The following is a 13,519-nucleotide window of genomic DNA, read 5'->3' on the forward strand; positions in this document are numbered from 1 at the left end:
TTTCTCAGTAGTTGTAGTTGGAGGTAACTGTGGTTTTAAACAGGGACTATTAGATAACATGGATCCTTTGTTTACCAGGGTGGGAATAGTTTCCTCTAGATTTCTGTTGATTCTGGGAACATCAGGTGCGGTATAGGGTGATGATGGCAGGAAAGGGACTGGTCTCCATCGGGCATTAACAAGTATGTTGACAGAAGAGCCTATGTTTCATGAAGGTGTGAGCAGCACATCTTGGGGGCCAAAAGCAGTGGGTTTCTGTTTGAATCCACAATGTTCACATATCCCCCACTGTAAAGTCAGCAAGTTTATTAAATCATCCATTCAGCACCTATGGAGTTTGAGACCCTGATGGACACAGAGTGAATTCAGGCATTGTTTTAGACCCTAGTGGACATAGAGTGAATGAAATAGATAAAGCCCCTTACTCGAGTGAAGCCTACATTGTGATGAAATGTGACATGTAAACCATATGAACCAATAACTATTTTCCAGTAATCTATCAGAATGTGATGTGCACTACGGAGAAGAGTAGCAGCAGGTAATGGAACAGAAGAAGGTAGAGAATGTTGTATCAGAGAAAGCCTCATTGAAAAGGTGATATTTGAGCAGGGACACTTAAGGAAATGAGGTATAAGCCTTGTATATTTTCCAGACAGGAGGTAGGAGACTTAGATAAGATATCCAGAGGTAGAGAGCAAGAGCTCTGCATGCAAGGGACATGTTTGTTACCTGCAATAGTACCTGTTTCTTTCCAGCTTTGATGCTCAAGAAGGATTATGAGGCTTGGTACTATGGCACATGCCTGTATTTCCAGCTGTTTGGGAGACAAAGGCAGGAAGATCTAAACTTCAAGGCCTCTGCTGGCAATTTAACAAGACTGTACAATTAACTGAGATTACACCTGTAATCCCAGCACTCTTAAGAGACTGAGGGAAGAGGATCATGAGTTCAAGGCCAGTGTGGGCAGTTTAGCAACTTACTGAGACCCTGTGTCAAATAAAAAAAAAAAAATTAAAGACCCAGGAATGTAGCTCAATATGAAAGCCCAGGGTTTCAATATCCAGTACCACCATAAAAAAAAAAAAAAAAAAGGTAGAGATTGTGAGTTGAGATCAAGCCCTATGGGTTGACATCACCAGCTACCACAGTTGTAATTTTTTCAAAGATATTTTCAGTCAGATCTGAATTTTTTTCAAGAGAGTTCACTACAATCCTATTTCACTGTTTATTTTTTGTTTCCCTCCCTGTACCTGTCATTCTTCCCTCCAAGGATGGACACAAGGACTGGATCTTTTCCATTGCATGGATCAGCGATACTATGGCAGTGTCTGGTAAAGTTACCTTTTTAAGGGAGCTTTTGGCGTGGCAGGGACATAGGACTGGAGTTTGAGAAGCAGTAGTAGTATTTTAAGAAATAATCTGATAAACAGAAACATAGGATCCCAGAGCTCTTGTTTCCAGTATTTGCTTTTCCTCTGTTACCGTGTGACTGGATAAATCATTTCCCTTATATCTTAACTTTCTTATCTGTAAAGTGGAGAAGTTAGCATATTCATCTATTATTCATACTCTGTCTTGTTTCAAAGAGCATGTATGATAACATGTTGTGGCTATAGCATGTTGTGGATAGAAACATTTTTGTTGGGCATTGAGATTATGGTGGTGAAAATGTTTTGGAAATGTTGATGTGATAGAGTATTAGAAGCAATTATCTGTACAACTTCATAGCACTAAATTTGATAAAAGCTGTATAGGATTGGGGGGATTTCTTTTCCAGTGATTAGAAGAGTGGGGCAGTGATAAGTGAATGTAGAAAAATTAGCCTACAAATCACAACTGCTTTCTGACTACCCAGAGCATCATAGAAGGTTGGCTTAGAGTGCTAACTAGCTTTGCTTGATACCCATAGATAAAAATATAATCCCCCTCATTTTAGATTCCCAAGAGAAATAATCAGTGGTTACCAAAGTGAGTACTTTACAAATGTTATTTCATATAACCTTAAGAATAATACTAGCAGGGTCAGGGATTTAGCCCCGTGGTTCTGCTGCCTGCCTTGCAAGTGCAAGGCCCCGAGTTCGGTCCCCAGTACCAAAAAAAACAAGAATAATACTAGAGGTTTGCACTATTAGTTTCATATCATAGTTGAGAACTTTTTTTTGGTACCGGGGATCGAACTCAGGACCTTGTGCTTTCGAGGCAGGCGCCGGAACCACTGAGCTAAATCCCCGGCCCCAATAGTTGAGAACTTTCGTTTGTTGTTTTTTTGTTTTTTTGGGTTTTTTGTGGTACCGGGGATCGAACTTGGGTCCTTGCGCTTGCGCAGCAGGCGGCGAAAACACTGATCTAAATCCCCAGCCTTTGTTTGTTGTTTTTTGAGACAGGGTCTCACTATGTAGTTCAGGCTGGCTTTAACTCACTGTGTAGCCCAGGCTGTCTTTTGAATTCTCAGCATTCGTCTTGCCTCAGCCTCCCAATGTCTGGCATTGCAGGCATGGGTCACTATCCAGGTGGATTCTCTGTCATTTGATCTCCCAGTGGAATGAGAGCTTATTTTAAGATAGAAGCTGAAAAAAAAAAAAAAAAGAAGCTGAGTCATGTCACACTTATGGGAGACCCTCATATGAGGGTAACTTGAATAAATTTGGTTTGTGGGAGCTAAGACTTAGGTTTGTGGGAGCTAAGACTTAGGTTTGTTTTGAGAATCTCCCATCTCTTCTTTCAGATACTCTGGCAGTTCATCTCTTCCTTCAGATACTCTGGCGGTATCTTGTGTTCTTGGGCTGATAGCTCCCATATCTGCATTTCCAGAACTGTATAGAACAGTTTAAAATAGCTGTGGCTCAAGCTTGCAATCCTGCTGCCTCAGCCTCCCAGAATGTAGGAATCATAGGCATGTGCCACCATACCCAGTTTACTCTTTTTTTGAGGATGTATGTCAGTATGGTGAACCTTTTAAAGCTTTCAATGGTAATAAACTGCTGACTCTGGCACTTGTGCCAAAGATTTGACACCACTGAGCTCTGTATTCTAGGCTGGCTTCAAACTCACAATCCTATTGCCTTAGCCTTCTGAGTGCTAGTACTATAGGCATGAGCTACCATACCCAGCTAATATTAGGTATTAATTAATTAATTAATAATGGGGTGTGGGTACTGGAAATTGAATGCAGGGCTTTTGCACTGAGCTACAGCCTCAGCTCTTTTTAAGAATTTTTAAATTGTAAGAACCCGAGTTTAATCCCCGGTACCAAAAAAAAAAAGAATTTTTAAATTGTGATATAGAAAAGTGGTGGCGAACCTATGGCCCATGTGCCACAGTAGGCTTTTTGTTGTCACTGAAGGCTTTAAAAGGTTTGCCATTGGGCTGGGGATTTAGCTCAGTGGTTTCGGCGCCTGCTTCGCAAGTGCAAGGACCTGAGTTTGATCCCCAGTACCAAAAAAAAGAAGGTTTGCCATCACTGATACAGAGTCTTGCTAAGCTACCCAGGCTGGGCTTGAACTTGTGATTGTGCTGCTAGGATTACAGATGTGCGCCACCATGCCCTGCTTATTTGTTACTCTTTACATTCAGGCTAAATATGAGTATCATCCCATGCATATTTTGTGCCTCAAAATCAGAATGTTCAGGGGCCAGAAATTTAGCTCAGTGGTGCTGCACCTGCCTCGAAAACACAAAGTGCTGAGTTTGATCCCCGGTAACAAAAAAAATCAGAATGTTCAGAATTCTCATCTTCCTTCCAAAGCTCTGCCCTCCCTGCCGTTGATGTGTATTGACTCATGCTCCCATCTTCCAGCTAGGTCCATAGCAGAGAACTGAAACTCATCTTAGAGGTGGGAGGTATAGCTCAGTGGTAGAACACTTCCTAGTGTTCATGAGCCCCTGGGTTCAATTCCTTACACTGCCAAAAGAAAAAAAAAATTAACACGTTAGGCTCGTCAATCTTCTTAAATTACCAAACTATGGTGATAACTATTTTCTAAAATATCTCTTAAATCCATCAATTTCTTTTCTACCTTTTCAAGTGCTCATCATCTATCTCTTGAATTGTGCCAGTAGACTTTTGTATTTTCTCTTTGCTTCTACTCTTACCTACACTTACCAATCTTCATGTGGGTGCCAAATTAGTACTTTAAATAATTTTCTCCAGCTAGGTGTGGTGGCGCACGGCTATAATCCCAGCTCTTGGGAGCCTGAGGCAGGAGGATTACCACAAGTTTGAGGTCAGCCTGGGCTACATAGTGAGTTCAAGGCCAGCCTAAACTACCTAGTGAGACCATGTCTCAAAAAACAAAAACAAAAAAAGAAAGAAAGATATCCTACTAGGTTTTCTTTTTAGCATTTTTTTTTTTTACTTGCAGTATGGGGCATTAAATCCAAGAACACTCATTGAGCTGATATCCTCACCCCTTTTTGGTACTGGGGATCGAACTCAGGACCTTGCATCCTCACCCCTTTTCAAAAATTTTTATTTTATTTGGTTTTTATTTCCTTTGGGTTTGTTTTTAAAATTTTTTTTAAACAGGGTCTTGGTATGTAGTTCTGGTTGGGCTTGAACTCACTGTGTAGCCCAGGCTGGCTTCAAACTCATGGCATGGCGCTCCTCCTGCCTCAGGCTCTTGAGTGTTGGGATTACAGGTGTGTACCCCCATGCCTGTTTTGTTTGGTTATTGATTGATTGATTGATTGGTAGATACCGGGGATCGAACTTGGGTCCTTGTGCTTGCACAGCAGGTGGCGAAACCACTGAGCTAAATCCCCGGCTTATTTTTTATTTTGAGACAGGTTCTTCCTGTTTGCGTCTGCTGGCCTGGAACTTGTGACCCTTCTGCCTCAGCCTCCTAAATAGCTGGACTTACAGGAATGCACCACCACAGCTGACAGCACATACCCCAGCTACTAAGAAGGCTGAGGTAGGAGGATCGCAAGTTTAAAGCCAGCCTGGGCTATTTAATAAGACCTTGTCTCAAAGAAATTAAAAATAAAATAAAAGCTGGTGATGTAGCTTAGTGGTGGTACTCTTGCCTAGATAGATAGTCCAGGTCCTGGGTTCAATCCCCACTACAGCCCCTCCACCCAAAAAAATCAAATTGAGATCACATAGAAAGGTGGATATATGGATAGATATGTGATAAGGCAAGTATAATAAAATGTTAATAGTAGAAGAGTAGGTAGATAATCACTGTAAAATTCTTTCTATGTCTCAGTATGTTTGAATTTTTTTTTACAGTGTACATGTTAGGCAAGTTCACTACCACTGAACTCTGCTGGAAAACCCTTCTTAGATCTTTTTCCTAATAACACTTTGAGGGGAAAAACGAGATCCCATTGGATACAAAATAATATTCTGTTGGCCTGCATGGGTAGCCTGGTGGTAGAACACTTGTGTGGTATGTGCCAGGCTCTAGGTTTAATCCTTAGCACTGTAAAAACCAACATCATCGTCTTCTAAAACACAGTTATCTAGTTATCTCTCCTTGAAGCTTAAATGTTTGGTTTTTTGTTTTTTGGGGTTTTTTGATACCAGGATTCGAACTTAGGACTTTGAGCTTGCAAGGCAGGTGTGGCACCACTGAGCTAAATCCCTGTCCAAGCTTAAATGTTTTGAGTGACTTTTCTTCAGTAGTGGGGATTGCACCCAGGGCCTCACATGTGCTAGGGCAGCACTATACCACTAAGCTGTATTCCCCAGCCCTGTTCTTTAAGTGACTTTCTAGTATCTGTAGGATAAAATGGAAATCTTGTAGCCACAATACAAGAACTCTGCCCACCTTTTGAACTTTCTGATAGCTTCCATGGGTGCACTGCATAAACCAGCATGATGAACTATGTGTAGTTCTCCAGATGTACCGTTTGTTCTCTTTCTGGTCTTTTCCAGATTTTCACATGTGGTGAAGCTTCTGCTTTGAATCCCTGCCCGAAAGCCCTATACAGACAAATTGGGTAGTGTATTTCCTGTGTTAGACAGTTCTTACTATGAATCATTCAGGAGATTGCAGTATGGGGAGGGCAGCTTCTGGTCTTAAAGGAGAATTGGCAAATAATTTTACTAGAAAAGGTGTTTGTTTGTTTGTTTGTACTGGGGATCAAACTCAGGACCTTGTGCTTGCCAGGCAGGTGTGGCACCGCTGAGCTACATCCCTGGCATGGTTTTTTTTGTTTTGTATTTTTTTTTTTTTTTTTTTGGTACCAGGGATTGAACTCGGGACCTTGCACTTTCGAGGCAGGCGCTGGAACCACTGAGCTAAATCCCCCGCCCTTGTTTTGTATTTTGAGACAAGGTCTTGCTATGTAGTCCAGGTCAGCTTTGAACTCATTTTGTACTCCTGGCTGGCCTTGAACTCAGCATCCTCCTGCCTCAGCCTCTCAAATGATCTGCTTTGGAAAAGGAATTTTAAAACATAATTTTTGTCCACCATGGTAATCCCAGCTACTTGGGAGACTGAGGCAAGAGGGTTCACAAGTTTGAGGCCAGCTGGACAACTTAGCAAGGTCTTGTCTGAAAATAAAATAAAAAATGGAATGTAGCTCAGTGATGCAGCAGTTGCTTAGCATGAATGAGACCCTCGCATCCATCCCAAGTACTGAAAACAAAAAATAGTTTGTTTTCAGTATTAGGGATTCAATCTAGGGCTTTCATGACATTTAAGTTACATCCCCAGCCATTTTTGTTTTTGGTACCAGGGATTGATCTTGGGTCCTTGCACTTGTGAGGCAGAGGCAGGTGCTGAGCTAAATCCCTGGCCCCGCCAGCCATTTTTTATTCTGAGCCAGGGTCTTGCTAAATTGCCCAGGCTGGGTTTGAGGTTGTGATCCTTCTTCTACAGCCTCCCAGAATGCTGGGATTAGAGACATGTGCTCCTATGCCTGGCTAAAGTAGTCGATCTGAATAAAGGGATTTTAATCTCTGTCCATAGAAAGCTTTAAGGAAGCCCTTGGATTTCTTTAAATGTAAGATCTGGTGATTTACTGGGGGCTGAGTATGTACCTCAGTGGTAGAGCGCTTGCCTAATGTACGTGAGGCCCTGGGTTAGATTCCCAGCCCCATGAAAAAGGGTGGGGTGATAAGGAGGGGATGAGAGGAGAGGAGAGAAGGAGGACGATGTGGGGGAGAGGAGGGAGATGGGGACAAAAGGAGAGGAGGAGGAGGAGGGTGTTTTTCTAGAGAAAGAGGTCTGTAATAATCTTAAGTCTCTTACAGAAACCCAAGGATTAAAAACTTTAAAAAAAAAAAAAACACACAACGTTTAAAGTACCAGTTGGGCTTCTTTGTGCATGTCTATAATCCCAGCACTCTAGGAGGCTGAGGCAGGAGGTTTTCAAGTTCGAGTCCCACTTGGGGATACTTTGCAATTTAGCCAGGTCCTGTCTCAAAATAAAAACTGGGAATGTGTCTCAGTGCAAAAGCCCTGCACTTGGTCTCTAGTGCCACACACACAAAATTAAGTATCACTGTTCTAGAGCAGAGGTTTCCAAGCCCTACTGCCCACTGGAAGTGACCTGTGAACGTATGCCAAGTGACCTAAACATTCATCCTGGAAAATAACTTGGCTTTTATCATACTGTGTTAAATTTTCTTCTTAAAAACCCCTACTAATCATATTAAACTGCTGAAAGGTTATATTTTAACTCCTAGGTCTTAGTTGAATAATCTTAACATTCAAATTACTCCTGCCAGCTGGGGTTGTAACACACTGGTAGAGCCACACTGGTAGAGCCACCTGCCTGACATTTGTAAAGTCCTCGATTTGTGCCCCAACACCACCCCAAAAATGTATAAAATGCCTGCTTCTCATCTGGCCAAGCCACAGTACTGATAAGGATGATGCCAAGGACTAAGGAAGGTCCATATTGGCTTCTGTGTAAGTGTCCCATGGAGGTTTGAGTATATTTGACATCTCTGGTCTCTCTGCTCTGCAGGCTCACGTGATGGTTCTATGGGACTCTGGGAGGTGACAGATGATGTGTTGACCAAAAGTGATGCAAGGCACAATGTGTCACGAGTCCCTGTGTATGCTCACATCACTCACAAGGCCTTAAAGGACATCCCCAAGGAGGACACAAACCCTGACAACTGCAAGGTCCGGGCTCTGGCCTTCAATAACAAGAACAAGGTATGAAGTCACAAAGGAATCTGTGAAGCCTGTTCTCTTAGCTTATGTCTTGGGAGATGCATCCCCTATGTCAGTGGTTGCTGTGTAGCTTGGTTCTGTATCCACAGAGCATCTGTTAAAGGCTGAGGGATGCTAGTGAGAAATAATGGGTCTGTGAGGCCCACCTTTGGATTGATCTCTGCAGTGTTTCTCTAGGTGGGCCATTTTTGTATGTCAGCCTTGTAGAGTTTCCCTAGGGACACCTTGATTTGACTATGCTTCATTTGCACATGCCTTTGCAGTGGCTCTATGATTTTTCATACTTGCCTTTAAAAGCAATCATTTCTTTTTTGGTCTTCACAGTTCCTATTCCTTTTCACTGCCTCCTTTCCCTTCACACTGTCACACAGTCTTATCTAATAATTGTGTCAGATCTCCTGACATCAGTGTTTTGAGTGTAAAAATGTAGGCCCAGGGCTATGGATTTAAAATGCTCAGTGGCTGCCTTGCAAGAGCAAGGACCTGAGTTTGATCTCCATACCAAAAAAAAAAAAAAAATCCGAACCACGTCACAGTTGAAGGGTAGTTTTCTTAGCCTCCTATCTCCCATCTGTATTTCTGACTGAAGGTTAAATTTCTTCCTTTTGGGCGGGGTGGGGGGGTGGGGGGGTGGGGACAAGGTCTCACTGTGTAATTCAGGGTGGCCTTGAACTCACTATGTAGCCCAGGATGACCTAGAACTCACAGTAATGCTCCTGTCTCAGCCTCCCGAGTGCTGGGACTACAGGAGTACACCACCACACCCAGTCTAATTTCTCCTAGATTAGACCTTTTACTTACAGCTCTCACACTGAGACTTAGGCAGCTGTCCTTCACTTGGGTGCTCTGCTTCAACAATCCACCAGGATGCTGGGAATGATGGCATAGTGAGGACTTTTTGAACATGGGTACCTGGGTTATACTATAGCTCAGGCTTCCTTCTTGCAGTTTAATATACTGTGGTCCGTAAGGTGATAGTTATGGGCAGTCTTGTGGAAGTCATAAGGAGAGGACCCTGATTTTTAAGGTCTTCCCTTGCTTTCTATTATACCTTAGTTTCTATGGATTGAGCTATAACCTATTTTTCATTGCTCTTACAGGAATTGGGAGCAGTGTCTCTGGATGGCTACTTTCATCTCTGGAAGGCTGAAAACACACTGTCTAAGGTATGATGAACATGGCTTAATACTTTAACCTAATGATCTACCTTTTGGTTAAAATACTCTTAATTCTCAGGGCTGAAGTATAGCTCAATGGTGGAGTACTTACTTAGCATGTGGAAGGTACTGGGTTTGGTCCCCAGAACTGCAAAATAATAATAATGATTTTCCTTGAGCCTTTTCATTCTAGTCTAAAACACCCAATCTCCACAGGTCCAGGCATATTATGGCAAAGTACATGAAATTCAGAGTCTGGCATGCCTCTCTTGAAGGAAAGCCTTTATAAAGAGATTGGAGGAGCTGGGCATAGTGGCACACACCTGTAATCTCATTACTTGGGAGCATTTTGAGTGCCACCTGAGCAAGTTAGCAAGACCTTCTCTTAAAAATAACTTTTAAAAGAGGCTGAGAAGGGTTGGGGATGTAGCTTAATGGCGCTGTGCCTGCCTGGCAAGCACAAGGTCCTGAGTTCGATCCCTGCTATCTAAATAAATAAATAAATAAATAGATAGATAGATAGATAGATAGATAGATAGATAGATAGATAGAAAAGAGGCTGAGGGGCTGGGGGATTTAGCTCAGTGGTTTCACCGCCTTCTGTGCAAGTACAAGGACCTGAGTTCGATCCCCGGTACCCAAAAAAAAAGAGGCTGAAAAGCCAGGCATGGTGGCACACACCTGCAATCCCAGCACATGGGAGGCTGAGTCAGGATTACTGAGAGTTCCAGGCCAGCCTGGGCTGCATAGTGAGTTCAAGGCTAGCCTGAACTATATAGCAAGATCCTGTCTCAAAAAACAATAACAAAAAAATAATAATAAAAAGAACCCAAAGGGCTGGGGATTTAGCTCAGTGGTTCCACCACCTGCCTCAAAATCACAAGGACTCAAGTTCAATCCCCAGTACCAAAAAAAACCAAACAAAACTAAGGGCCAGGGATCGGGGATTTAGCTCAGTAGTTTTGCCACCTGCTGCGCAAGCGCAAGGACCCAAGTTCGATCCCCAGTACCAAAAAAAACCCCCAAAAGCTGGGTGTAGTGGCACACGCCTGTAATCTCAGCACTTGGGAGGCTGAGGCAAGAGGACTGCCACAAGTTCAAGGCTAGCCTGGGCTACATAGTGAGTTCAAGATCAGCCTGAACTACATAGCAAAACCCTGTCTCAAAAACCACAAAAACATACAGTAAATTGACTGAGAATGTAGCTCAGTGTATAGGCCCTGGATTCAATTCCTTATACCACACACACATACACAGAAAAGATAAGAAAGGGTTATTCTGAGAGACTGTCTTAACTAGCAGTCCTCTAGTCCACAGTGTATTTAAATATTTGTTTATAGATTATTGAGTGCTTAGTATGTCGTAAAGGTGGGAAAACAAATGTTAGGTACCACTGGTGACTGAAGATAAACCGTGTCTGAAATAATCATGTGTGGTAATGAGATAATTGTTTTAATTTACAAGTCTTACAAATAGCTTTTTCATAGAGTTAAGCCTACATATGAATCATTTGCCCTCCTTCTCCCAGAAGCCTTTATTGCTTGGTATTCTTCAAGGCTTTTTCTCAAGAGGAGGCAGGGCTGGATGTGGAGATGCACACTTGTAATGACAGTGTTACCCAGTTTAGGGTGCTTGGATCTTGGTTTCCGGGTTCTTCTCATCTGGAACAAGATAAACAAAAATGGTGACAAAGTTTATTTCAAAAAGTAAAAGTGAAGATTAAGGGAGAAACAGGCTTTGCAGAGTCAACTTGGGCCAAATAAGGAGAAAAGTATACCCTGAGGACACAGGGCAGGCTACCATTAGGAAAGCCACAGTAGCGAGCTTTCCGTAGCATCTATTACCTTTTATGCTGTTCACTCCTCACAGGAACCCCAAGAGAACGTCTACATATGGGGTCCTGAGAAGCAATGCTGGGTAGATTCTAGGATCCTGCCAAACCCGTCTTCCCAGCCGGTCTAAGCCACTCCCTATTTCCTATCAACAGCTGGAGTCTGAGGCAGGAGTGATGGAAAGCCAGCCTGGATTAGTGAGTGGTATAAGACCTTATCTCAAAAAAAAAAAAATGTTAGAAATGAGCCCCCAGACTCAAATTGTCAGTGCTAGAAAGAATGCACTCTTAAAGCAACCAAGAGAACACAGCAAGGCAAAGTTTAAAGTTTCCTTCTGCAAGAGGGCACAAGTGTACTCAGATGAGAGGCAGCAGGCGCACTGAGTGGGCAAAAAGCAGGAGTTTTTAAGCCCTCGTGCATGGGAAGCAGCTATCCTTTAAATTCACTGGCTGAATTCAAAGGCTTATAATCTATCACAGTTGGCTAGTTTAAGCAGCAAGCCAGTGCAAGGGAAGGATCCTAAGGGTTGGTGGGGGGAAGGAAGAGTGGGGAGGGAAGAGAATGTGGGGAACAGAAAATCCTTGGTTATTGATAAGCTATCTTGGTCTGTAGTTATGTTTCCAGAATTTAAACTAAGCAAGCATTTCCATAATTTCAGTGTGTTCCGGAGGGCCTACCTAGGGTGGAGGTGCTCCTGTTAATATCCTTTGATAGAAAAGTCAGGGCCACAGTTTCTCACAAGAGGAAGCAGGGCTCTGGGGATTACTGACTCCCTTTTTTTGTTGCAGCAGCTCTAAGCTCTGATCCTGCATGGTGTCTCATGTGCAGTAGCTACTCACTGAGAATTTGCCAAGTGACAGGGATCCAGGTTTGCGGCTGATTCAGGTTATGTGGATTAATCCAGCCCTATGGTGTGCAGTTGAATGTACAGTTGCCGTTCAACTGGGGAGTTGGGCTGAGGGTAGCCAGAAATCAGCCCCGTTATCTGAAGAACAGTGAGAAGGGCGTTGGGTCTTCCTGAAGACTGAACAGGGTGGAACATTGGCTTTAGTATCCTGTAGTTATTCCTGGAAACAACCAGTAGGTCTTTACCTTTCCCGACTCTTCTCATTATTTAATTCCAGATTTACCTTTTTCCTTAAGCAGAGGTTATTTCCTTTTTAAAAAACTAGTTTATTTATTTAGCTATACTAGGGATTGAACCCAGGGCCTTTACACTAAGCCACATCCACAGCGTGTTCTTTTATTTTGAGACAGAATTGCTAAATTGCTGAGCCGCCCAGGCTGGGTTTGTACTTTTAATCCTCCTGCCTCAGCCTTCTAGAGTGCTGGGATTACAAATGATCGTTACCACACCTAGCAGGTTATTTCCTCAACCAGGGTTTGCCATTTTCTCTGCCCTTATGTGGCTGCGTGAGCAAAACCCACAGAGGTGGGAGTTGAAGGAAAAAGCCCCTGGCTTATGCACTCTGGTGATACCATGGCTACATCTCTCCTCTCTTTTCAGCTCCTCTCCACCAAGTTGCCATATTGGCGGGAGAATGTGTGTCTGGCCTATGGTAGTGAATGGTCAGTGTATGCTGTGGGCTCCCAAGCTCATGTCTCCTTCTTAGATCCACGGCAGCCATCAAACAGTGTCAAGTCGGTGTGCTCTAGAGAACGAGGCAGTGGTAAGTCCTGGTGTGTCCTTTGTGAACTAGCAGCCTATGGTGCTTTCTAAACAAATATAGTGATGGGTATGTAACATGGAAGTATCTGGTGGTTTTTTTGTTGTTTTTTAAGAGGTTTTTTTAAAAATACATTTTATTTTATTTATGGAAGTATTTGTTAACTCAGAGATGAGCTTAAATATGGTAGCAGAGTTTCAGATACCACAGGAGCTTTTGCTGAAAACACTGGTCAGGACATTAACAATTTCTATGTTTTTTGTTTTGTTTTGTTTTGTTTTTCCAGAGAGCTCTACTTTCCATTCTACGGTAATTTTTTGTATTTTTTATTTATTTATTTTTTTTGGTACCGGGGATCGAACTTGGGTCCTTGTGCTTGCGTAGCAGGCAGCAAAATCACTGAGCTAAATCCCCAGCCCTCTATGGTAATTTTTTGTTAGGGCCCTGCCTGAACTAAAATTCTATTTATATGAGAGAATGGCGTGGTGGATTAAGGAATTTACAAAGGGGCATGAGGGTACTTTTGGGGGTAATGAGTATGTTCATTATTTTGATTGTGGTCATAGTGTCGTGGATGTAACGTTATCATACCCTCAGATTAAGGCTGGAGGGTGGAGCTCAGGTTCCTAGCACACAGAAGGACCTAGTTCAATCCTGACTGAAAAGACAATCCTCAAATTGGTTTGTTTGTTTGTTTTTTAACAGTACTGTGAATTCAACTCAGGGCCTTC

General features: G+C 42.8%; 2 protein-coding genes across 14 annotated transcripts in view; one reads left to right on the top strand and one right to left on the bottom strand.

Moving 5' to 3' along the window:
• Dcaf12 (DDB1 and CUL4 associated factor 12) overlaps nt 1-13,519 on the top strand; it is a 39,603-nt gene that overhangs the window by 20,892 nt on the left and 5,192 nt on the right. The window contains exons 4-7 of the mRNA XM_004838411.4: nt 1,271-1,331; nt 7,921-8,114; nt 9,233-9,298; nt 12,629-12,791. Coding sequence (XP_004838468.1) covers nt 1,271-1,331; nt 7,921-8,114; nt 9,233-9,298; nt 12,629-12,791 — 484 coding nt within the window. The remainder of the gene's footprint in view (nt 1-1,270; nt 1,332-7,920; nt 8,115-9,232; nt 9,299-12,628; nt 12,792-13,519) is intronic.
• LOC147825850 (uncharacterized) overlaps nt 10,726-13,519 on the bottom strand; it is a 30,819-nt gene continuing 28,025 nt past the window's right edge. For 8 of the 13 annotated variants that reach the window (XR_015440029.1, XR_015440028.1, XR_015440025.1 and 5 more), the window contains one exon: nt 10,726-10,950. Coding sequence is in view for 5 of the 13 variants with exons in the window: in XM_087183775.1 (XP_087039901.1) it covers nt 10,771-10,950 (180 nt within the window). In the remaining 8 variants the exon portion in view is untranslated. Of the gene's footprint in view, nt 10,951-11,960; nt 12,146-13,519 lie in introns of all 13 variants that reach the window. The other 5 variants (XR_015440030.1, XR_015440024.1, XR_015440023.1 and 2 more) reach the window with 1 other exon arrangement.

The sequence above is a fragment of the Heterocephalus glaber genome, unplaced genomic scaffold, assembly GCF_053883595.1.
Source record: "Heterocephalus glaber isolate CG9 unplaced genomic scaffold, H.glaber_assembly_v1.0 deba00001481, whole genome shotgun sequence".
NCBI classification, from domain to species: domain Eukaryota; kingdom Metazoa; phylum Chordata; class Mammalia; order Rodentia; family Bathyergidae; genus Heterocephalus; species Heterocephalus glaber.